The 26635-nt window shown below is 50.7% G+C and overlaps 1 protein-coding gene across 1 annotated transcript in view; it reads right to left on the bottom strand.

Annotated features, from left to right (window-relative positions):
- The window catches only part of LOC146813810 (exportin-5-like), a 1013804-nt gene that overhangs the window by 125833 nt on the left and 861336 nt on the right, over positions 1-26635 (bottom strand). Inside the window, exon 28 of the mRNA XM_085610267.1 lies at positions 5966-6073. Coding sequence (XP_085466393.1) covers positions 5966-6073 — 108 coding nt within the window. The remainder of the gene's footprint in view (positions 1-5965; positions 6074-26635) is intronic.

Here is a 26635-nt window from a genome sequence, read left to right on the forward strand (position 1 = left end):
ACCCATCTGTCTGAGGTGATTGTCTCCCAGACGTGAAGGAAATGTAGTCTGCCCCCGACCGGAGTGGAATGGTCTAGAGGGAGCGGGGGAAAGTCATTGGGCAGGAGGTGTGCCAGAGGAAAGTCATTGGGCAGGAGGTGTGCCAGAGCGGGCGGTATTTGTCTTGCCTCTGCCCTTATTATTATTGCCTCTGTATCCGCCTCTTTGATAACCCTTTGTGAAGGTAGATTGAGGAGGGGATTTGTAGGACGTGGATGCACTATCCGAGGAGTAGCCTCTGCCCGTGCCCCGAAAGGAAGAGCGGCGAAAGGAGCGCCTGGGAGTAAGTGACTGCAGGGCTCCCATGGATTTCGCCGTGTCTGTATCTTTTTTCATTTTTTCGAGGGCTTCGTCTACTTTGGGGCCAAATAGATGATCTTGGTCAAATGGGTGGTTTAGTATAGAGGCTTGTACCTCCGGTTTAAACCCTGAAACTCTGAGCCAGGCATGGCGACGGAGAAGGACACTGGTGTTCATGGCCCTGGAGGCTGTATCTGCTGCATCTAGGGCACAGCGTATCGAGGTATTAATTATTGTTTTCCCCTCTTGAATCAGTTCATTAGCCCTAGTCTTGTACTTTTCAGGGAGATGGTGCATGATGGTCTCTAGCTCATCATAGTGCGCCCGGTCGTATCGGGCCAACAATGCTTGCGTATTGGCGATACGCCATATATTGGCAGCTTGTGACGCAGTGTGCTTCCCCGACGCGTCTAGGAGCTTGGACTCTTTGTCAGGTGGGGGTGCTTCGCCTGACGCCAGAGAATTTGAGCGCTTCCTAGCTGTAGATACCACTAGGGAATCCAATGGTGCAGGGCCTTTAATGTAAGAAGGGTTTGTGGGGGCGGCTTTGTATTTCTTCTCTATACGAGGATTTTGGACCCTGGCCCTGACTGGGTCTTTAAAACCTCAGGGGCATGTTTAATTACGCCCTTTAACATAGGTAGAATGGCACTAGACCTATGTGCATCGTCAAAGGTGTCTAGGAGAAAATCCTCCTCCACTGGGTCAGTATGTAACTCCACCCCGTGGTAGTGTGCCGCCCGTTGTAATAAATGGTGAAAACCCAAGGAATCTTCAGGTGGGCATGGCCTAGATGGGTAAAGATCATCCTGTGGGACATCTGGGATGTCCGGATTGTTATAATCATCCCATGGGTCTGGAGATCCAGTAGGGGTGGGGTCTTGTGGCACATCTGCTGGATCATAAGAAGGGTCTCCCAAATTGTCTGGGACAGGAGACAAGGTGGGGGAACGATGAGGTGGGGGGGGGGGGGGGGGGCGGAGGTGGAGAGGGTGGAGGAGGTGGAGAAGGTGGGGAAGGCACCCGGAAAGGAGAAGTAGCAATGTCCTTTCTCTTTGGAGGTGGAGGTGGAGCCGGCTTGTCCAAGTGTCTCTTTTTTTAAGACAATGTCAAGTGTCCAGTTTTTGGATCCTTGGTGAGTGTTTTTTTGCAGAGGATCCGGTGTGAAAAGTTCCTGTGACAGTGGTTGTTCGGTCGGCGCAGAAGGTTTCGGGGCCGACGGTCTTTTAGGCTTATCGAAGCCGTGCTTCTTTGGGACCTCCGATTTTTGGGTCGGTGCCATAGAAGGTCTCGGCACGGGAGTGTCGTTGCCGAGGGCCTTGTGATGTTTGGTCGGCGCCGGAGGAGCAGGTTTCGACACCGAAGACTTCGGTGCCGGGTTCGGTGTGGAGGTGGAGGCCGATTCTTTCTTCGATGCCGAAGGGTGTTTCTCGGCACCAGTGGTCAGCTGGCTCGAGCCCGAGCTGCCAGAAGGCTTAATAGGCTTGTTTACCGGGCCCGAAGGTGGGGTGTGAGAAGCAGTGTCCTTAGTCTTGCCTAGGCCCGGAGGCGAAGGTGTGACCGAAGCCTTTTTCGGTATCGACGTGGGAGGGGGAATTGTACTCACGACCCGCTGCGCCGGGGTGATGTCATCCACATCCGAGTCGTCGGCCTCGGAAGCGCTGACGAGGTCGTCGTCCTCCTGTTCGATGTCCTGCTGTCCCGGAGCTTCGACGTCGTCCCCGAAGATGTCGACTGGAGCGGAGGTCGAGGAGTGCGCCATGTTGCGTCTAGCCAGTCGATCTCGAATGGTCTTTTTTGAGCGAAAAGACTTGCAGGCGGGACAGTCTCTGGCCTCGTGTTCTGGGGAGAGGCAGAGGTTGCACACCTCATGAAGATCGGTGTGGGGAAACTTGGACCCACATCGAGGGCACTTCTTGAAGGGAGTTCTGTCCATCAGCCGAGACCGGAGCCGGAATAGGCCCGAAGGCCGCCGTCGACGACCGGAATCGAAGAAGTGCCGAAGCGAAGATGAGTAAGATGATTTATTATCTGAAGAAGCTCGATGAGCGAGGATTTCTGCGTCGATCGGTGAACTGGGAAGTTCGGAACCGGAGCGCGAAGTATTACATCCGAGCCCGATGGCGGAAAAAACAATCTGAGGATGGAGCCGAAGCCCATGCGCAATACTAACCAGAGGAGGAGTCACCGACCTCGTGACTTCCAAAGACTTTCCAAGAGGAAAAACAAACTGCAAACATCCGGGCCCAACACCAGATGGCGATCTATGCACAGTGTATAATCTGCAGCTCATATGCCTCGAACCTAATGTACTTTAAATAAATAATAAACAAAAGTTCTTAGCGATGACGTTTGTTCATCCAGTTGTATTTGGCAGTCCACTGTTCTGTTCCCAGAAGAACCCCACAGAGCTTGAAGTTAAGAGCCAATGAACCTAACCAATCCTGGAGATGTTCTCATGCTGTTTTCAGCATGAGAGCAGTGCCATGATTGGTCGGAGCAGGCTCACACAGCGCTCCTTTTTAGATTAGGACTGCCTGCAGTCTGCCTGGATGTTACACAGCTAGTATTGGTATGGGAGGAAGTGCGCAGGCCGGGAATGGCGTCGCAAGACAGCAGGCCAATCCGACACGCGCACTTTAGGCAAGTCATTCTTGCTGCCAATCAACAGCAGGAATGGCCTGCCCTGAGACACAGTGAGTGCTCGTTACTAAATCAAATTTGCGACTGTTGCCCTCAAAGTAGGCGGGGCAACACACTTACGCCCTGAAGGAGGAACCGTCACTGGCTTCACCCCTTTCATGAAATAACCAAGGGCATTGCTTACAGGCCCACCACCTCAGAAAGGGAGATCCCAGTCCTTTCAGGATCTGGGATCCAGCAGACAATGTATAGGCTGCAGGGAAACATCCCAGTCCTCTCGCTCCTTTGGCGGCAGCCTCCAAGATGCTTTAACTGCCCCTTAGTGCCACCCGACACCTCCCTGGGAGGTAGAAAAGGCCATTTTCTCCAGCAGTACAGGTCTCAAAAATTCCACTCGACCGCTTGCATATGCAAGCTAAATTTAATGAGGGTGAGCAGTTTTTAGGTCCTACTCGCCCTTTCTGGCGAGTAGGAACACAAACTAACTTTGGTCCTCTGTCTCTGAAAATGGAGCAAAGGTGACAAGATAAGATTTAAAGGCATATTTATTGCTCACAAAATTGATAGCAATAAAGATGCCTTTAAATCTTGTTATCTTGTCACATTTTCTTGCGTGCACCCCTTTTGTGCCGAGGCACGGCTGCCTTCTATACCTTCCGATCTGAAAACAGTTTTTCTCATGGAGATAACATCTGCTTGTCGTCTGAGTGACATGTCATGTCAGGCTATTTCAGTCAAGCCACCCTACACCACGTTCTATCATGCAAACTGCTGCTGAGGACTAGAGCGGCCTTTCTACTGAAGGTTGTAACTCCTTTTCATATTGGACAGTGGATCATATTTCCAACGTTCTTTGCTCCACTTCACCCTTCAAAGGTGAAGAGATACCATCATTTGGACACCAAAACAGCACATCGCTTTTAAATCAATCACATCAAAGACCTTCGGGTAGAAGATGATCACCTTTTTGAGGGTTTCTCTAGGACAAAGAAAGCCATCGTATTGCAGAAAAATAAAGATATTGTCACAATGGATGGTTAGCACTCTATATATTAAAATCTGCTATGCACTGGCTAAGAAGCAGTCTCCAGAAGTGAGGGCCCATTCAACCAAGGCTGCTACAACTGAACTGGCATATGGAATACTTGTGCTGGATATTGGTCAGGCTATGACGTGGGTTTTAGTGTCAACCTTCACGAAACACTAATGCCTGGTCCAAAGGGAAGGGCATTTTGGCTGTTTAGTCCTGCAGGACTTTTTGGTCTGAGCTATTCCACAGTCCGACCACTTGGGGATGTACTGCTTAGGTATCTATTGTAAAGGAGAGGAATCCACAGTTAAAGTAGCCATCAGAAAAACGATTTACTTATCTTCCATAACATCCTTTCTGGTGGATACACCATCTATCTGCACATTCCTCTCCACTCGATTTTGTGGAATGGCCTCTTTTCCATCTAAAAAACTCTCAAATTAGAAGTCTGCACACTGGCCCAGCTAATTGGTTTGGGCTCTGTCTGAGGGCGCAGAGATTATCTAGAAATAAACTGACATCAGTGTGTTTGGGTAGTGCTTATATTAATCTCCAGCAGTCACTTACGGCTTAAACAAAGGAGATGTAGAGCTGAAAGGAGCCAACTTGTGGCAAGCAATTACTGTGCTGAAAACTTTTCAGGATCAAGTCTTGCACCTCAGGAGAATAAGATGAGGAGTCAGTGGTACCGGAAAGAGCTGTACTGGAGATAAGTAACTTGTTCTTTTATTCTTTTCCAGTACAGCTGGGAGACAGTTAGAAATAGCCATCCCATGGGAAGCAGGTCTGTAGGGCCAGCAAGTTCCAGTTATTGTTTTGCTGGGGCAATTTAAACAGTAGCCACAGGTTGTCAGCCATTGCTTCCGCTACGGTCACGCACATTTGTCACACTGAAAAGACTACTGTTTCTGCGGATGCTGTACCTGCAACTGCCTTAATAAGGTAGGTGGGAGCACAGCTGTGCCTTGCCAACGCCTTTGAACTGTATTCTAGGAAATCCTGCCTTTTGCTAGACCCATTGACTTAGGTGTTCCTCTATAGGATCTCAAACAGTAGGAGAACCAATAATAGAGGAACAATTAAAAGGCAACTCCAACACATTTTATTACAGCAGTCATTTGAAAGATAAGAACTGCAACCAGGAGGAGTGATGAATGGAGAGCTCATAGTCACAGTGGCGGTGCAAATGTCAGCTATCTCTGGTGTCACCACACACATGTTACCTAAAGTGATCATCTAGTTTGTGATAATATCCTGAAAATATCTGGTTTCTTACGCAAGATTAATTTCAGAAAATGGCTCATGGAATTTCACAGGGATCCATCGAGACAGTCAAAAAGTGCAGACGAAGTTGCAGCCCTAACAATGCTAGTCAATGTTTGGCAGACCTCCTGGCCCAAAGAATCTATAGTTTCTGCTTTTCCTTTTCGGGCCAATTAGATGAAGTAGAACTGAACTTCTATTTTACTGCAGCAATCACAAGAGAGACTTCAGAAGGATTTTATTTTGAATAATTTAGGACCTGGCTCATGGCTTCTTTAAAGGCGATATTAAAAAATCATTCAAGAAAGTGTCTATCCCAGGCTCCGTTCACTTGGTGAAATACCAGCCGTGCCACATTAAATTACCTCTTCAACTTATTTAATAAAAATATTTAAAAAACTATACAAATAAGCATTCAACTTCCAAATATGCACTTTCGATAGATACACAATCAGGAATGTCTAAATATTTTCTCAGCTTGAATCTTTCCCATTGCCCGCTTTCATCACATTTTCATAAACATCCCAAACCGTGCCCGACATAACCAGACGCCTAATGCCCAATACACATCCTACCTATGACGCTTCCACAGATTAACTCCTGTAAAACATTTCTGTCTTATAAAATAAAACGTTATAAATGATTAAAATTACTTTCAGCAATGCCTTCAAACAAACATGCATTGCCTACCTGTTTCAAGAGGGGCCAGCAGAGCTGAATAGCAGTTTGCTGGCATGTTACACTGTCGTTCCATGCAAGAGAAGTGTAAACTGTGACCATCAAAGCAGAGCAAATATCCTTTAGGAAATGGAAGACAAACCATTAAAATTAAATGTTAATGGGGCAACATTTTCAGAAGTGCAAACAGAAAATGTTATACTTTGCATTTGAAGGAAAATATGAAACATACAGCTTTGCTTTCTTACAGTACACTGCCTTCACAAATCAAGAGACTGTAGGTATGGATTTGCACAAAATAATTACAATACAAAGAATTGCAAGAAATGAATGGTTTAGGCACGCAATGTTTAACTGTTGAACAAGTTACTTACCTTCGGTACCGATATATCTGTAAGAAACATTAGTAGTGATAGATTCCTTATCTTAGAATTACCCCCAGGCGTCAGACTGGATACGGAAAGTTTTCGTCAGCAGTACCCCTGTGCGTCGGTAGGTGGCGTCGTGCGGCTCTACGTCAGTCGTTGGCGTCGTGGTCGCCGAGATGACTTCGCGGGCGCTATTTAGACACCGCCCACGTGCGCTGACGTCAGTTCTGTACACGACTTTCCGCACCAGGAACGCAGAGACATGCAAGATACTGACCACTGGAAACTAGGGCCCTGAAAGAGATGACCTTAACCCTAGAAATCAGTTCGCAGAACGGGGAGGATGGGTGGGGCGGTAAGGAACTATCATTACTAATGTTTCTTACAGATATATCGTTACCGAAGTTGTGATAGATTCCTTACCTTAGAATAGATACCCCAGCAATACCAACCCCGGTGGTGGGTCTGCGAACCATGATCACACCAGGAATCCCGGAGAACAGAACGGCAAAGAAGCAGTCTCTCCAGGCAATAATGCTCCGTAAACATGTGCAGCGAGGCCCACGTGGCTGCCTGACAGATGTCTTGCAGGGGGACACCATGTCCCAATGCAGTAGTAGGTGCAGTAGCTCTAGTGGAATGAGCACGCAGCCCCACCGGAGGTTCTTTTTTAGACAAAGAGTAACAGGCGTTGATACACAAGACAACCCAGCAGGAGATAGTCCTCTTGTGTGCCGCCCGACCTTTCATGGTGCCAACTTAGCCAACAAAGAGTTGCTCATCCACCCGGAACTGTTGTGTGCGGTTGATATAAGATGAGAGCGCATGTTTTGGGTCCAGACAGTGGAGCCTCTCTTCCTCTCTGGAAGGATGCGGAGGCGGAAAGAAGGTGGGCAAGGAAATAGTCTGCCCAATGTAAAAGGCTGTAACAACTTTTGGCAAAAAGGAAGGACGGGGCCTGAGCACAACCTTGTCCGGATGGACCGATAGAAAAGGAGGCTTACAAGAAAGAGCCTGGAGCTCACTCACTTGCCTAGCAGAGGTGATGGCCACCAGGAAAGCAGTCTTCAAAGTCAAGAGACTAAGAGGACAGTTGTGAAGGGGCTCAAAGGGAGCGCACATCAAGTATGTAAGAACCAGATTCAAGTCCTACTGTGGCATCACAAAAGGAATAGGAGGAAAAAGGTGTATGTTGCCTTTGAGAAATCTAGTTACAACAGGGGACTTGAAAAGAGAAGGCTGATCAGGGAGCCTGAGAAAGGCCGAAATAGCAGAAATATCCCTTGATAGTGCCCAGAGCAGAGCCCTGCCGGGCCAAAGAAAGAAGGAACAAAGGACCTCTGAAAGAGGGACAGAAAGGGTATCCACAGCCTTTGCTGGGCACCATCCCACAAATTTGTTCCACCTGCAGGCTATACCGATTTAGTGGAGGGACGTCTGGCTGCCAGAATGACATCACAGACATCAGGAGGCAAGTCAAACGGAATCAACTGTTGCTGCTCAATCTCCACGCATGTAGGTGGAGGCTGGACAGGTTCGGGTGGCGGACCGTCCCCTGCTGCTGCGACAGAAAATCCTCCTGAAGAGGCAGTCGGAACAGGGATCCATGCTCATACTGAGTGGCTCGGGATACCAAACTCTTCGAGCCCAGTCAGGGGCCACAAGAATGACTTGGGGCCCGGTCGCGCCTGATCTTCTTCAGCGCTCTGGGTAGAAGTGGTATAGGTGGAAAGGCATAGAATAGACCGCAGTTCCACTCGCGACGAAAAGCGTCGCCGAGCGAGTGCTGCCTTGGAAATTACAACGAGCAGAACAGCTGACATTGCGCGTTCTCTTCGGTGGCGAATAGATCTAACAAAGGCTCTCCCCACTGTCGAAAGAGACCTTGCACCACCTCCGAGTGAAGACGCCATTCATGATCCATCAGGCACCTGCGGCTGCGTTTGTCCGCCCTGGCGTTCAAAGAACCTGCCAGGTGTTGGACCACCAAGGAAATGCCTTGATGTTCCAGCCATGTCCAGAGGCACAGAGCCTCCTGACATAGGGTCTAAGACGCCACCCCGCCTTGTTTGTTGCAATACCACATGGCGGTGGTGTTGTCTGTGAACACTTGTACCACCTTCCCCTTGACAGAGGGAAGGAATGCTTTCAGTACAAGAAGGATCGCCCGAAGCTCCAGAAGGTTGATATGGAGCCGGGACTCCGCCGGAGACCAGAGGCCTCTGATCTCCGCCTCTCTCATGTGGCCGCCCCATCCCAGGAGGGACGCATCAGTCACCGCTGTGTGCTCCAGTTGGGGAAGGGAGAAGGATCTGCCGCTGACCCAATGCTGATTCGTGAGCCACCACTGCAATTGTCATGCAGTGCCCCCCGAGATCTGGACGTAGTCGGACAGGTTCCCCTGATGCTGCGCTCACTGGAACTTCAGGTCCCACTGCAGAGCCTCCATATGCCATCTGGCATGGTTGGTGTGCAGGATGCCATGAGGCCCAGCAGCTTCAAGGTTGTCCTGACCGAAACCCGGGACAAGGGCTGAAAGATCGGAATCCTAGCCCGAATGTCCCGGACTCATTGGTCGGGAGGATAGACCCGAAACTGCGCCGTGTCCAGAACCGCTCCGATGAAAAGGAGCTTCTGAGAGGGAATCAGGTGCGACTTCGGCACGTTGATGGAAAACCCGAGCTAATGCAGGAGGTCGGCCGTAGTCTGTGTGGAAATTTAGTTCGTAACTGAACATTATCTGCGCCATCTTGTCTCTCCCCAGCGCGACACACTGGAAAGCGCACGGCAGCCATTTTAGGCACCCTGGTCTCTCTCCCTGCTCATTGCCGATCGCCAGCGCGTCCCCCTGGCGCTGCGAGCATTCCCCCGCGCGCCGGCCACCCCCGCTCTCTCATACACGGGCCATAAACCCTCTCCTTCTGCGCGACCCTGCCATGGAACCACATCCCACGCCTGACCGACATCCCATACATGGTCATACATCTCTTTTTGATAACCCCCTTCCTCTGCGCCCAATTGTCCGAACCGATCCCAGGCCAACACCTAGCCCTGCGGATGCAGTTTATTGCCCCTACTGTAAGGGAAACACCCCACATCAAAGGGATTACTGTAGATCAAGGCCCCCCCACCCCCTGAGACCCGACCGGTCGCACACACCCCCAGGAATTGGCGGAATGTCCAGCTGTGTGATAGCCATCTCCTACTGTGGGTGGGGTGGGGACTTCCACTGTAGATATGTGTGGGAACGAGCTTGAAGTGGGGATTCTGAGGATGTTCTTTCATGTATCAAAGCGATCTCAAGAATGTGCCATGTATGATAAACCTGCAATAAAGTCATAAACCTGTGTATAAGAGGCTAGGCCTCAGAGATGTGGTTAGAGCACCTCGTGACGATACCTTGCTGTCTGATCTGATGTGTTCTCCTCCGGAGAGAATAAAACTTTGTTTCCTGCCTTCCAGTCTCCGGCGCCTGCCTCTTTTTGTTAGTTAATCATCGAATGGTATAAAGGAGATTACCGCCGGGCAATACTTGAAAGGTTATCAACTGCCGCTACCATTTAACAATTGGCATCCCAAGCGTGGGGCCCATCAGCGACACGTGGATCCAGTGGGAGAGGTCCCGACGACAGAGTGAACGACTGCAACGATCGGGAGAGCTCCTGCCCGATAGACCCTCGTCTGGCAGCCGATCATCCGAACTTCACTGGTTCCGAGCAGACCTCTCTCGAGTGATCTACGGTCCTGACTGGGAACCATCAGGAGTGCCGCGGCAAATACGGAGAGTAGAGGACGATCGGGCGCTGGAGGCGGAAGACGAGAAACTGTCCACGCGGTCCGGGTAAGGTCGTGAAACACGACAAATTGCGAAGCGATTGATTGATTGATTGAAATACTAGTATTGCTTATTGATTGTTCTCTTTGATATTCGCTGTCTACAAACGGGGAGGAGTAGAAATACTCTCTCTTCCTTTGCAGATAGTGAAGGGTAGGTAACGCAGACTTTTGTCCCCATTGTAACCCGTCGTGCCTATTTTCATCTCCCCACTGATTGATTGTCCGAACATTGATTGTTTTGAAGAATAGTGCTCTTTGAGATATTCTCTGTTTGCAAATAACGTAGAATAGAAATATTCTGTCTAGTCTTTGCAAATAGAGAAGGGTAGGTAACGCAGACTTTTGTCCCCATTGTAACCCGTCGTGCCTATTTTCATCTCCCCACTGATTAATTGTCCGAACACTGGTTGTTCGATATTGGTTCTTTGGAGGTATTCTCTGCTTACAAATAACGTGGAACAGAGATATTCTGTCTAGTCTTTGCAAGCAGTGAAAAGATAGGTAGTGCAGACTTTTGTCCCCGTTGTAACCCGTCATGCATGTCTTCTCCCCACTGATTGGTAGTTGGTTCTGCCCGGACCGCTCATTAGAGGTGAACAATCCGGCTCCAATGGAAGGCACCCCTAATAAGGACATGTTCACTAAATATGGACTAGTCGCTATAGCTTATAGCAAAGTATGGCATAAATATACAAAGAAGGACTCCGAAAACCAGTAGACCACTGATGGGATCCTTTTTCTTTTAAGAAACACTAGGAAATAGCCCATTGCGAAAAATATGAAACTAGGGGAAGGAGCCAAGCTCACGGTCAAGATGGCCACGAGGTAGCTCAGCTCCATCGCTCCCGCTGCCTAAACATATCTGCCCTACCACCCACCCCGCCCAGTAAACACGACAAAATCCTGCACAACCGGAAGCCTGCTGATACCCACCATCGACGTCACCGAACTGGGCTAGATCACGCACAATTGGGCTATGTCATTTTTCCGATTACGCAGTAACATCCTTGCGCTCGTTACCAGATTGCAAATATGTACAACACTCCAACAAAGTAGTATAGTTATAACATTTTAATAACTTATAGGTATAACAACACGCCAACAGGGTAAACACATTAAAACACGTTTTTTAAACAACTATTTACATGACAGTCCTCGCCCCTCCTTCTTCGAAATAGCAACATTGGCCTGCTTTGGGCGGTCCTTTTAGTTGGCTTTGGGCTATAAAAGCCATGCAAAATCCATCGACATCAGTGGCGGACGATTGTGCGAATAGGCCGGAGGCTACACGCAGCCCCGAGGCCCTGGCAGCGCCGAGGTGGAGTCCACCACGTTGTACCGGTCTTCCCATTCTCTGCTTCGATCGACAGCGAAGGGTGCCCTGGCGGGGGGAGGCGACGCGGACGGGCCTCCCCCGCCTCCCCAGGTGGAGGCTCACCAGCCGAGAAGGCACCCCTGCCGTTTCACTTGTCTTCCAGCTGAGTAGGCGCCCCTGCTGTTTCACTCACCGGCCAGCTGCAGCAGGACCGCCATTTACGTCTTGCCTGCCGGACAACCACTCGGGCGCGGGTTCACCAAGATTGCCATTAGCGTTAGACGCAGGAAGTGGGCCCCCGCAGCCGAGTGATCGGGGGACCCACCCCGGTGGCTGTAACGAAGAGCTGCTGCTGCTGCTGCCACTGGACTCTCGAAATGGCGGTCGGCTCTTCAGATTCAGGCCTGGTCCACTAAAAGATGGCTCTGGGCTGCCTCGGAACTCGGAAGCTTGCCTGCTCGGGCATGGGCCACACCTTGAAAACGCCCTCTCAGTTTTGCAGATTCTGCGGGAGTCATTGGCCTTCGACTCCCGTGGACTTCCGGTGGGGGCCACCTCCGCTATTGCTCGATCATTCCACATTAACTTGTCTTTGCCCCGGGCGGCAGCCATCTTGCGTCCCTTTGGTGCCCTGAGAGAGACTGATTCAAGGCGTCGGCAGCGAGACCCGCCTGCTGTCCCGCCCTGATAATGGATCATGGCATTGCTGCGAGACCGTGGTGACGCCATGCTGACGCAAGCTTCTGTTTGAATTATCAAGAGACACTGTAGCCTAGCCGCTCGGATCAGTTCCGGTGGAACCTCAACATGACCCGGTAGGAACAAAAACTGTGCTTCCCCACCCCCGAACCACGATTCATGCTGTCTGTTCTTTCCGTTGGCTCTAACGAAAGTTCTCGAACTGCCGAAAGGGATTCTGGTCTGGCAGCTAGTTAGCGGAAGGACTTAGACTGTACGCTGGACTCGCCCGACCTCGCCCCAAAATGGCGCCGATGTAGGAAGGGCCTACAACTCCCTATGGCGTTTCAGTTATTTGACATTCATGTTAACAGGATATGAACGCGATGTTTTCACACATGATGGGCGGAGGGACGGGGAGGGTACTGATCGAGCATACAAACAACCTTATTAATGCTGGCATTTCCATTTTTTTTATTGTCATTTTTAATTTTTTTCATGTTAAGGTAGTGTTGCTCATGATACTCGACGCCTCTCACACCGTGGCCGGCCTGTAACGGTTGTAGGCCCGTATTTGTATACTGACATTGTTTTAAATAAAGGGCTTTTTGAAGGAATTACGGAATCAGCGTCATAACAAATCATCTAGGTTGGTAGAGGTTTTTAATGATTGTTACTCCCAAGCAATGGAAGGCAGATAATGCAGACCCTTTTTCTTTTTGACTGAATTTAGAATTAATGAAATTTGTACCCATCACGCCTGTCTTTTTTCAGACTTGTTAGAAAATGGTTTACTATAGCTTAAGGTATCTGCCGAATGCAAGGTACGGTACCTTACCTTATAATATGCGACCAATTGAGAAACAAGTGCACGACAAGGGAACCCGAATTTAGGAGACGAATAAAATGGAGCGTCTTGTATAGTCGAAGGGAAGGATATAGTAGGTCTGTGGTATTACCCGCCCCTGCAACTAGCCTGGTACGTGGTAAGTAGAACTTTTTCGTGTCTACGCGCGCTAACGTACTTTGAATGCTGCACCCCCCCCCCCCCTCTTTTCCCTCTATATAGGTCACAACGGAGTTCCGACTGAAGAATGGAGTGGACATGGACCGCACCGTGCTCAATATAGGGAAAACCATAAACAAACATTGTGGGATAGTGCGCGAAGTGCAGACCACCATTGGGAACGTGAAAAACTGTATGGTATGACTGTGCGTGTGTGCTACGATTATACGGTATGAATGTGTATGCATTTCATATGCTTGGGTCGCTTGAAGAGAACGTCATCGTATGATTGAAGTGCTTGTCTATCGATCAAAGGGAGGGGAGTAAAAGGTACGACACCCCCCCCCCCCCAAAAAAGTACAAAAAAATACTGAAATTACGCAGCGTGCATAGGAAAGAGGACAGGAAAGGAGAGGTCCCCATACTCAACGTAGCCCTGTCTCTCCGTCTTAAGTTTCTGCGCTTGATGTATGTACTGTCACGCCCTATCCGGTATTTGTGTGTACGTGATCACCGAATTTATGTCTTTCCCCCGCGTGTGTTTTCTTACATAGAACTGACCCGTGCTACTCCATGTTGTGTGTGCACCAAGTAGCCTATTATCGTACACATTCTCTCTCTCTCTCTCTCTCGTTTTGTGTCGTACGTATGCCAAATAGCCTACTTGATGCGCACCTCTCTCTCTCTCTCTCTCTCTCTCTCTCTCTCTCTCTCCCTCCCTCTCTCCCTCCCTCCCTCCCTCTCTCTCCCTCCCTCTCTCTCTCTCTCCCTCTCTCTCTCCCTCCCTCTCTCTCTCTCTCCCTCCCTCTCTCTCTCTCTCTCTCCCTCTCTCTCCCTCCCTCTCTCCCTCTCTCCCTCTCTCCCTCCCTACCTCCCTCCCTCTCTCCCTCCCTCCCTCCCTTCATCCCTCCCTCCCTTCATCCCTTCATCCCTTCATCCCTTCATCCCTCCCTGCCTCCCTCCCTCCCTCCCGCGCTGAAGGCTCTCTTGCCCTCTTTCTTTTTGAATAAATTAACGACATTATACCTCCTCAGTATGTGAATAATTGGCCTCAAACACGGCAGTGTTCGAACAAATTGACAGAAACAAAAACGACCGTACTTTACCACGTTACTACCTCTCCTTTCTGCAAAATGTTGAATTTAATTGGCTGAGAAAGAAAGGACAGGTAAGACGACTGATGTCTCCCAATCTGGCCCTCATCACGGGGACTATATGTCAGTGGTTTTCGTTTTAAGAGCTTTAACGACACCATCTCCACCGCCCAGAATTGCCCCCGCCCAATTGCTCCGAGCTAGAATATCTAAGCACCCCGTCCTCCCAGAATCACTCCAGCTCTGTACTAGCCGTCCCAGAGTATTTCGAACAAACAGCTGATGACTTTATTTTCTAAAGGTACATCGCCTAAGCTGATGAGGGTTACCTATTGTCTCCAGCAAGAAAAACGTTTAGCTTGTGTCCCTCCCCGAAATAGATACCTGTGAATCCATGACAGTAGCACCTCGCACTTTTTCATAAACTTAGCAGTCCTCGGAGGAAAATGTGTATTAACAGAACTTGTGTTAAAAAGAACGAGTCTCTGCCGGAGAAGCCGGTTCGAATTTTGATAGACTAGAAAGTTGACAGATGTCAGGCTTCCTGCCACGATTATAAAGTACAGGAATAGACGCCTAGCAGGCCAGACAATGGAAATTTGCAGGAACACGCACAAAAACATGCACCACAGCAATGATTAATAAATTAGTAACACACACCGACATAAGAGTTAATAGACATCAATCATACAGCGACCGATAAAAGCATTTCCCCGACTACTCGGTGGTTGGGAGAGAGAACGAAGTGTGTAAATGTCTTCCCTACCAACTCTCTAAGATTTTGTTTTTCTTGTACTCATTCAAAGATAACATGCAGTCATCGGAAGAGAGGGGTCGGACGTGACGCACAACCTGGCTGCGGATCATGGAACACCTATGGCATCGACCAAGGGGGAGCCACGAAGCAAAAGGGCGTGAGACGAGGCACCATTATCAGCATGAAAAGCGATAGAACGAAGGGCTATCTCGAGGCCCCCTGCTCGCTGACCAGCGTGCCTGAAGTCCCAACCCGTCGGGCCCGATTGATGGGCCCAGTGCTGAAAGATTCTGCTCTCCCTGGTCCGCTTTTTGATCCGATCCCACTCCACCCCCTCTTCCCTCGGCATCCCAAAGCACGCCCCACCCCCCCCTCTCTTTTATACGGGATTTTGAATTTGACTTGACAACAGAAGAACAAAATGCGGGTACCCCGTCTCAAGGTGCCTATGATAAGATGAGTTAGGGAACAGGACTGTGATCCGAGAACAACGAATGGTCACACCCTGCTACGTGAAAACTTGGATTTGAGCTGGACCTTAGCTCCACCGCCGGTGCTCAACAGTGCCAACAAAAAAAAAAAAAAAGGAAGAACAATAAGAGCTTACCAGTGATGGCTCGTTGTAATAGGACACTGGAAAGAAGAACTCCCTTCCCTGACTGTAACTCATGTTATGTTGAATTCCTCTCCCAACCACTTTCATATTGACTATCTTCCAATCGAGTCTTCGTGATATTGCATCAGTCGCTTCCAACTGTACACTGATAGTTAAGAAACTCTAACTTTGTATAATGACACTTGTATAACACCAGCCGAACACATGACTATGCTGACTATTTTTGATCCACACGAAGTCTGGGCCTTAAGTAATATACGAAATATTCCTTGTTTTGCAAGAAACATTTTTTTCTTTACGGTATCATGTTTGTGCTCAAGCAAGCTTCCCTCCTCCTATCTCCGGGTCTGACATGTGACGCAGCTGATATAATTGTGTATGCACTGCCTCCTCGCCTATCCCATCAACTACATGTAATTATGTACAAATGTGTCCGGTTATTCCTGTCCGCCCTAAAACTTGGAACTTTGAAGCGGAACATATGAAAGCTTTATACAAGGTAGAAGCTCGTGGCATTATGGGGATAGACCCGAACTATACAAGCTGGCGAGATATGTTAAAAGGGAGGACTGTGGAAATTTAGTTCGTAACTGAACATTATCTGCGCCATCTTGTCTCTCCCAAGCGCGACACACTGGAAAGCGCACGGCAGCCATTTTAGGCACCCTGGTCTCTCTCCCTGCTCATTGCCGATCGCCAGCGCGTCCCCCTGGCGCTGCGAGCATTCCCCCGCGCGCTGGCCACCCCCGCTCTTTCATACACGGGCCATAAACCCTCTCCTTTTGCGCGACCCTGCCATGGAACCACATCCCACGCCTGACCGACATCCCATACATGGTCATACATCTCTTTTTGATAACCCCCTTCCTCTGCGCCCAATTGTCCGAACCGATCCCAGGCCAACACCTAGCCCTGCGGATGCAGTTTATTGCCCCTACTGTAAGGGAAACACCCCACATCAAAGGGATTACTGTAGATCAAGGCCCCCCCCACCCCCTGAGACCCGACCGGTCGCACACACCCCCAGGAATTGGCGGAATGTCCAGCTGTGTGATAGCCATCTCCTACTGTGGGTGGGGTGGGGACTTCCACTGTAGATATGTGTGGGAACGAGCTTGAAGTGGGGATTCTGAGGATGTTCTTTCATGTATCAAAGCGATCTCAAGAATGTGCCATGTATGATAAACCTGCAATAAAGTCATAAACCTGTGTATAAGAGGCTAGGCCTCAGAGATGTGGTTAGAGCACCTCGTGACGATACCTTGCTGTCTGATCTGATGTGTTCTCCTCCGGAGAGAATAAAACTTTGTTTCCTGCCTTCCAGTCTCCGGCGCCTGCCTCTTTTTGTTAGTTAATCATCGAATGGTATAAAGGAGATTACCGCCGGGCAATACTTGAAAGGGTATCAACTGGTCGGAGACGACCGTTTAGGGCGAGCCCGCCTTCAACAACCAGTCGTCGAGATAGGGGAAGACTGAAACCCCTGATCTGTGCAGATGAGCTGCGACCACCACCATCACTTTCGTGAACACCCGAGGGGCGCTTGGAAGGCCAAAGGGGAGCACGGTAAACTGAAAATGCTCCTGCCCTACCATGAATCGCAGGTAACGCCGGTGGGCAAGTACGACGGGGATATGAAAATAAGCGTCCTGCAGATCTAACACTACCAACCAGTCTTGCGGGTCGAGGGCAGACACGACCTGAGCAAGTGTGAGCATCTTGAACTTCTCCTTTCGGAGGAAGTGATTGAAATCCCGAAGGTCCAAGATAGGACGCAAGCCTTTGTCCTTCTTTGGAACCAAGAAGTAGTGGGAGTAACAACCATGACCTACTTCTGGCATTGGAACGCGTTTTATGGCCCCCTTGGCCAAGAGGGATGTAAATTCCTGCTGGAGAAGTGCTAAGCGATCCCCGACATTCGGTGGTACTGGGGTGACATGGCTAGAGGGGTAGTCTCGAAGGGGAGGGAGTAGCCCCTTCAGACAAGCTGCAGAACCCACCTGTCTGATGTGATGATGCGCCAGTGGTGGAGGTGATGATCCTGCCACCCACTGGCATCTGGTGGGCATGAAACACCAGACTAGGAAGGTTTGGAGGCAGTGGCTGCAGGGGTTGTGGTGGACTGACCTGCACGCTGGCCCCGTGACCCGCCACTGCGGGTCCCACATCCGAGACTGCGCCGAGACTGTTGCTGCGCAGGCCTGTAGCTTTGAAACTAACGTGCTTGGGCGCCCCTTCCTTGGCCACGAAAGGAGCAAAAAGCAGAAGCAGAAGGAGTGCATGTAACTGAAAGGCCTAAGGACTTGACCGTAGCCCGTGCGTCCTTAAAACGTTCCAACGCGCAATCTGCTTTATCGCCGAACAGGCGAGTGACATTAAAGGGCATGTCCATCAACGTGTTCTGGACATCCCCAGAAAAGCATGTCGTCCTCAGCCAGGCTTGACGGCGTAGCGCCACTGTTGTTGAAATCGCCCTGCCCAGCGAGTCGGCAGTGTCAAGACCACAACGGATGGTGAACTTGGCTGCGTCTCTCCCCTCAGCAATAGCTTGGGAGAGTATTGTCCGAGCCTCCACCGAACACTGACGCAGCACTTGCGCAACCGTTTCCCACACAGAATGGGAATAACAGCCCAAGAGACATGCGGTGCTCACAGACTGCAGGCCTGAACAGGCGGAAGAAAAAATCTTCCCAAACTGCTCCAGTTTCTTGGACTCCCTGTCCAGAGGTGCAGGAGGGAACGCGCTCGGGGATGCAGAGGCTTGGACAACCAAGCTCTCGGGGGCGGGGTGTTGGGAGAGGAAAACGGGGTTGCCCGGGGCCGGGAGATGGTGTCGGGCCACGTTCTTGTCCACAGGAGCCCCTGTGTTAGGCCTGGACCAGGTGCTCAAAAGAACATCTGAGAGTGCATCGTTAAAGGGCAGCAGCGGCTCCGTAGATGCAGAAGCTGGCCGAAGCACCTCTGTCAGGAGGTTAGTCCTGACGGCCACAGCAGGGAGCTCGAGGTGGAGAGCCTCGGCTGCCCTACGCAACACCACAGAATATGAACCACCCTCCTCCGTAGCCACGGTAGAAGGAGACAGTGCGCCAGGTTCCGGAGCATAATCCTGGTCACCTGCATCTCCTGGATCCTCATCCCAGTCCGAGTCTAACTCCTATTGAGCTGTGAGAGGGTTCTCAGACCCCTTCCAGTCCTCCTTATCCTCCACAGCCTGTTGAACAGGTGGAACATATTGACGTCGGTGGATATAGGGATAGATGTTCCCAAACTGCGTCGGAATCTGTGTCGGTAGACACCCTTCCAACACCAGCTCCACGCTGGGGAGGAAACCGGGGACGGCGTCGGCTGGCATCGTCGATGCCGCTCGTACAGGGCCAACCGGCATGGACGGGGATCCAGGCCTGGATCCACGGGTTCCCTCGGCGTCTAGGCCGGAGTCGACGACGACATCGGGGCCGGGGACTGCGACGTCGAAGAACGAGGACGCCCAGCCGGGCCCGAAGGCGCACCGGCGGGGCCGGACGGTCCAAAGACACGTGCCATGGCTGACAGGAACTCCTGCAGCTAGGCGAGTTGCCAATGGACACAGAATGGGCGGGTAGGCCATCGGCAACTGCGTAGGCTCCGCCGGAGCTGCAGGGGCAGTGTCACCTGCACCCTTAGCTGCGTCGCACGATCAGCTAGGGGAAGGCAAAGAGCGACGACGCTTCTTTGCCTTCTTGTGCTTCGCGTTACCTGACTCCGAGTGTGAAGACTTCAAATGATGGTGATGGCTCCGTGGCCGGTCACACGACCTCCCACGGGACCAGGACCTTGAACGGCGTGGAACTGACTCCCGGACCTACAGCCACTTTCGGGACTGCTCTCGCTAAGTTTTCGGAGCCATGGCCCGGCAGTGGAGGCACGAGTCGGAGTCGTGGTCGCATCCCAGGCAGTAGAGACACTCACGGTGCGGGTCCGTCACTGACATCGTGCGGGGACAGGCCACGCAGGACTTAAAACCGGGCATCCCTATGCACCTGTAGATTGATAAATACTTGAAAACAGAGACAAAATGTCACAAAAACTCAGTCAAAAAATGACTGGGGGTACCGCTCTCTCCAGATCTGCAGTTGCTGGCGTTGAAAAAGAAAGAACTGACGTCATCTCGGCGACTATGCCGCCAGCGACATACGCGGAGCCGTACGACGACGCCTACAGACGCACAGGGGTACTGTCTGACGCCTGGGGATATTCTAAGGTAAGGAAGCTATCACTAACGTGTCTCTTTCAGATCCCCCATATTCATGATGGCAGGGACTGAGAGGTGGCCTTCACTTTGCATCCCTCACCTGAGGGGTGCGGATACCTCCCTTCAAGACTAAGTTTCCCCACCGGTTCTCGCACCCAAAATGGGGGTCAGAACCAGTGGGAGCAAGCTGCTGGTAGCAGCAAAAGGCTGGGGGTAGCGAACAAAGGCGGCAGGCCTTTGAAGCTCCCTCTTCGAGGACCCTGCCCATCCTGCGGGAGGAGGCATGACACTTCTGCCCAGGATGTGCTTTTTTTCCCAGACACAGAGAGCGGAAGCTCTCTACCTAGGGGCCCAGATACCTATCTGGTGGTGACAGATGGCTGGGAGCCAGTCAGGAACCACACAGGGTTGGTCGTTTTTCAGGGGCATCTCCAAAAGAGTGCATTTTTCATTAAATATCACACTGACATCAGTGTGGGTTTAATGTGCGGGAAAGTTTGACACCAATCTTCCCAGACATCAGTAAAGTCATCATGGATCTGTGGAGTTTGTGCTGACAAACTCCAAGCCCATGCTCTCAAAATGGCTTTACTGCACTTACAATGTCTGTGAATGGAATAGACTGTAGGGGCATATTGCTCCTGCAGCTATGCCCTCACTAGGTAGGTGCACCCTGCGTTTAGGGCTGTGAGGCCTGCTAGAGGGGTGACTTACCAATGCCACAGGCAGTGTTAGTGGGCATGGCACAGGGGATTGTGTGCCATCTCGACTCTTCAGTTTGTTCTGCACCAAAACATGCAGGTTGAAAGGGGGGAAGGGGGGCACTGTTAAGGTGAAGGGTCTCCGAGGGTGGTACAATATATGCTACAGCCCTCCGACGGCCTCTCTGGCCACAAGGCCCAGGGGTACCTTTCACAAGGGACTTCAATGTGGCCAGAGGTATGCCACTTGTGAGTTTAAGGGTACAGTTTTGGGAAAGAACACAGTATATGGGACCTGGTTAGCAGGATCCCAGCACACACTCAGTCAATTGGCATCAGGTATCTGGCAAAAAGTTAGGGGATAACCATGCAAAAAGGGGCAACTTCCTACAATACTTTGGTATCTAATTTGCAAAATGTAAGTTCTTGATCACATTAGTCAAATAACTTGCTAAGGGTTGCTTGGTCAAATATAATCATATTGTAGAACTCCTGTGTGAGCACAACATAAACTACTTGGATTACGCCAAAGACCAGAGGCCTCCGACCTCCACCTCCCCAGATGACCGCCCCATCCCAGGAGTGAGGCATAGCGTCACTACGGTCAGATGTGGTTGGGAAAAGGAAAGGGGTGTGCCGCTCACCAATCTCAGTTCGTTAACCACCACTGCAGACCTTGTGCAGTTCCCTCTGAGATCTGGACGATGCCGGAGAGATTTTGCTGATGCTGCGCCCACCGAAACTTTAGCTCCCACTTGTAGGATGCTGGTTCTTTATGTGATATATCTAAATTCTGATATACCGTGTAAAGAGTCCGGAAGTCCCCTTATGAGTGGACCGGGGCTTGCTATGCAATCCCAAAGTGCTCTGTTAGGGGGTAGTGTGGTCAAGCAGCCTTAGACTAAACATACAAGACATCTGCAAATACACACAATGATCAATAAATGACACACACGACTCAAGGTGATCCACACCAATTTATAAAAGTAGCAAGTATCTTTATATATATTTAGGCATCAGAGAAAAATCATTCAGTAAGTACGTTTTTAAATATAAATTCTTCTCAGTTCAAAAGTGGACACTGCAATTTTGGAGTTCTGCAATGTTATCCTATGGTAGAAAGAAAAGGTTCTGCAAACAGGTAATGTAAAGCGACATACGGGACCAATCTTTCGGAGTTAAGGTGAGTGGTGGGCAAGGTCCAAGGCAGCACCAACAGTACACCACCAGCTGCACGAGGACGGCCGGGTGCATGGTGCAAAACAGCGGCGGGAGCCCAATTGGTTTCTATGGAGATCGGTCACTGCGAAAAGAGACTGTAGGCTCTGGCTGGAAGGCTAAACCAACAGAGGGTTCAAGGCTTATGATCCTTGGGAATGTAGGGACACCTGAGGTCTTCTTCTGAATGGCTTGGGGGCGACGGATGCAGAGGTGTCTTTAGGCATCGGGTTTTCTTACCAGGAGCAGTCGGGGTTGGGGAGTCCACAATGGGTGAAATCACAATGGACTAGCTCTGGAGGACCTTGTTTGCACTAGTGGCATACTTCAACTCAGGCTGGAGGAGACAGTTGCAGTGGTGGCTTCAAGCTTTCGGTTTAGGCGGTTCCCAAGGCCTCAGTCTTTGCTCTGAGTTTCTGCAGGATGCAGGGAACAGTTCTGCTGTTTCTGTGGAGGTCTTGATCTTCATTGAAGGTAAAAAGACCTTCCCAGTTTTGGAAGCACACAGCTGCAGGACGAGTCATTTTTGGCATAGGTTCGATAGAGAACGGCAGACAGGACAGCAGAGCTGGAGCCAAGTCAGAAGCTCTCTTCAGTCTTCTGCTTTTGCGGTTGTTCTTCATAGGTCATCAGGATCTGAGTCTCGGGTACCAAGGAATCCCCTAAATACTGAATCTATGGTCTTTAGGGGAGTGTAAGGTATTTGCCAATGGGCTAATGACCCTTGGGGCCACAACACACCCTAAATGACCACTTCCTGTGGGAAGTGGGCTTAACCCTGCCCCAGAATTCCTAAGTATGAAATCACAAAGATGGCTACTTCTGAAAAATCGTGTCCACCTCAGGGTAGCCCACCTCAAGCTTGTACTAGCCTGGGGGTGGCACGCCTACCTGGCTAGCTCATTTTCCAAGCTATCCAGGAGCCTAAGGAGGTCTAGACAAAGGGGATGGCTTCTCCTGTGAGTGGATCCAGATGCACATTCCAAAGGCGGCAGCTGTTTATCTAACTTGAGCAGCAAGCTTCAATCAGGTCATCCTGTGGAAGGGGGTATTACACCCTCTTCCTGGACAGGCTTTTGTTCTGGGCCTCCTGAGAGCAAAGGCTCTCCCCCCAGGAGGTCAGAACAGAGTATTGGGTGACAAGCTGGCAGAGACCAGCCAGGGAGCACACCAGAGGCTGGTAGGTTTTCAGGAGGCACCTGCTTGGGTTTATCAATACGAGATGTTTGATACCAAACATCCCTATCTTCAGTGAAGCCATGTAGCTGGGGAACTCATTTTGACCAGTGACCAGCATATGTATCAAAATGGCTTCCTTGGTCATTTGTACTAGCAGTAATAGGACTGACCAGCCCTGGGGCATATCTGCTCATAATACTAAGCACCCAGTCTTAGGGCTGTCAAGCCTGCTGTATGGGTGACTTGCAAGTAGTACATGCAGTGGTAGGAGGCATGACACACAGGGATGTGTGTCAGGTCGTGTTTTTACTTTCGTCTGCACCAATAAACCTATCCTGCAATGGCAGTCGTGCATGTGCCTGGTGAGGGATCCCCTAGGTTGGCACAATTTGTGCTGCAGCCCTTGGGGGACCCTTCTTTAGTGCCCTAGGTACCAGAGTACCATCTACTAGGGACTTACAATGGTAGCTAAAGGTTTTGCCAATTGGGAAAACAATTGCACAATTTTAGGGAACAGCTCTTGCACTGAGTCAGTCTCACCGAAATCCAGGATAGAGGCTGAAACATCGGTATTATAGCCCGAATATCCTGGACTCGCGTTTCAGAAGCATAGGCCCAAAACTGCACCCTGTCCAGAACGGTTCCGATGAAAGGAAGCATCTGAGAGGGAGTCAGGTGTTACTTCAGCACATTGATGCAGGAGGTATGCCGTAGTCTGGAGGCGGGAGACGCCTTTAACAGCCAGCCGTCGAGATAGAGGAAGACTGGCAACCGGAACAATGCAGATGAGCTGCAACCACCGCCATGACCTTGGTGAACACAGAGGGGCGCTGGTAAAGCCAATGGGTGCACAGTAAATTGAAAGGGCTCGTGGTTTACCGTAAACCGCAGGTAGTGCCGTGCCCGAGAACCCCTTCCGTAGCTACAAAAGTGGAGAAAGGCAGACTGGGGACAAGTGGCCACTGAGAGGCACAAGGACTTGGCCGCAGCCCGGGTGTCCTTAAAGCACTCTAGCGCCATGTCTGCCTTGTCTCCTAAGAGACGCGTGCCTTCAAAAGGCATGTCCATGAGAGAGGCCTGGACATCCCCCGAAAAGCCAGTAGTCCTCAACCAGGTGTGGCGTCTAACAGCCACCATCATTGAAATGGCTCTGCCCAGTGAGCCGGACATGTCGAGCCCACAACAGATGGCGAACTTTGCTGCATCTCTCCCGTCTGACACTGCTTGGGAGAAGCTGGCCCGGGCCTCCTCCAGGACCTGTGGCAGAACTTTCGCAACCGTTTCTGACAAAGTGTGGGAATAATGGGCCAATAAACATGCGGTGTTCACCGACCGCAAGTCAAAGCTGGAGGAAGATAATGTTTTTTTTTACCCCAGCTAACCAGCCTCTTGGATTCCCTATCCAGGGGTGCAGAAGGGAATGCGCCTTGGCAGGTAAAGGCTTGAACCACCAATGTCTCTGGGGCAGGGTGGATGGTGAGTAAAGATGCGCCACCTAATACAGGGCGATGGCGGCGGGCAATGGTTCTACTCACAGGAGCCCCTGTGCTGAGCCTGGACCAGGTTCCCAGTAGGACAACAGGTATGTTGCTCCCTCTTCTGTAGCTATGGTAGGGGGAGAAATCAGGTCAAAATCTGGAGATGTATCCAGTACGCTGGCCTCACCCAATTCCTCACACCAGTCCATGTCGAAGAGAGGCTGGTCTTGTAAAGGGTCCAGCGACCCCTCCCAATCTTCCTCAATTCCTAGCCCTTCAGAACAGGACTGAGGAAACAACCCAGAACCCAAGGGTTCTATCGGCAGCTGTATCGGTACCAGTAGTTGCAGATCCGGATCGTTGGGGAAAAGAATGTGGCTGGCACCGCTAGTGGGCGTCTGATGTGCCAGGAGTCTTGGGGTCGGGACCGGTGCCAGGGAGGGTCGCAAAAGTCAGGCCAGAATCATCACTGGATCCATGGGGAGGCATCAGCACTGGGGCATATCTAAGATTTAGATTAGCGAGCTTCGAGATGTATAGTAAAAAGTGGAACATCAATGCAAGTACAAAGTGTTTCCACTTTAAGGTAAAATAGAGGATACCATAGCGGCACTAAGCATTTCTCAATAGTCTTAGGAATGCTCTGTAGACGAGGGTTCCTCTCAGGGTGGTGTTGGGGTCGGTGTGGATCTGGAAGTGCAGGTGTTCGGCGGTGCTGAGAGTGTCGTCTGTGTTTGTCAAGACTTTGAGAGTGTTCCTGTGGACGATGGCGATTCCTCCTCCTACTCCGTTGGTGTGGTCCTTGCGGGTGATCTTATAGCCTTCCGGGATAGCTATGGCGATGTTGGGTGCCGAGGAGGGGTTCAGCCAGGTCTCCGTCAGGAAGGCGACATCTGGGGTGTTGGAGTCGAGTAGGTCCCAGAGTTCAACAGCGTGTTTGTGGGCGGAGCAAGTGTTGAGAAGGATGCATCTGAGGTCGTTGGGTTCTTTGGTAGGTGGGGTGGCAGGACGGATGCTGGTGAAGCTGTAGTTCCGGCAGGAGAAGGGTCCTTGGGTGCGCTTCGGGCGGCCAGGCAGCAGGTACGTGATCGTCCGGCGAGGAGTGCGTGGAGGATGCTGGAGTCGAAGCGTAGACTAGCGTCGTGGTGTTCGCGGGGGCCACGGGTTCTGCCGCTGGGAGCGATCTAAGCAAAAGTATGAATTCTGCAGCTCATATGACTCAAACTATTTGTAGGAAAGTAGGATCTGCTTTCATGGGTACCCCCACTTTATGCTGGTGTTATTCTGTTTTATGACTAGTCTGACTGGAATCCTGCTAATGAAGGACCCCAGTCACTGTGTTTTCTCTCTAAATTTGACAGTGGTAAGTACTTTGGTATCTTCCCAATTGGCTACTGGTGTACCCTTCTAAGTCCATAGTATAGGGTACTGTGGTACCCAGGGAATAGGGACACCAGGGGTCTCCCCTGGGTTGCAGCATGTATTGTGCCACCCAGGGGAGTCCACAAACTGTGACTACCGGCCTGCCATTGCAGCCTGTGTGAGTTGGTGCTTGCATCTCTCACAGCAGATGTTTCCTTATATCGGAGGTCACAATATTAAAGCCTATATGACACCCCTATGGATGGCTGTTCAGTCCAGAGGTCAGGGGCTTGGTTAGAAGTGTGAGGATGCCCCTGCATGAGCAGGACACCCCCTACAAACCAGGGAGTCAAGTGCGGTCAGCCATTTAATACATATAGTGGACATCAAGTCAATTACGAGATGTCGAACTATATATTGGCTGCACAGAAACCAGTCATGTTTGGCTTGAAACAAGTTCAAATCCTACCCCAACAGCAATTCCAGTGTTGGATGTAGGATCCCATGTACTTGGGAAGCTCTTCTAAGGAGCCCCCCCTGTATTCCCGGTACCAGCCTTTCAGGGTCTAACAGCAAGCTAGTGCTGCTGCCGACCACAGACACTATTCTACCCTCCTGCTGCTGAGCTCGAGCAGGAGAAGGCAGAATGATAGGTTTCCTGTCACAGGGAGGTGTGGGGTGATGGCACTTGCCAGCGCCACCAGACTCCTTGCATACTCCAGTTTGAGCCAGTTCAGAGAGCCCTTGGCTCCCATTCTGGCGTGAAACCGGACAAAGGACATCGAAGAATCCTCCCCTCTATACGGCCCCTTCTCTGGGAGGGACCCCTGAATTGTTCCAAC

Source organism: Triturus cristatus, chromosome 6 (assembly GCF_964204655.1).
Source record: "Triturus cristatus chromosome 6, aTriCri1.1, whole genome shotgun sequence".
Classification (NCBI taxonomy): Eukaryota; Metazoa; Chordata; class Amphibia; order Caudata; family Salamandridae; genus Triturus; species Triturus cristatus.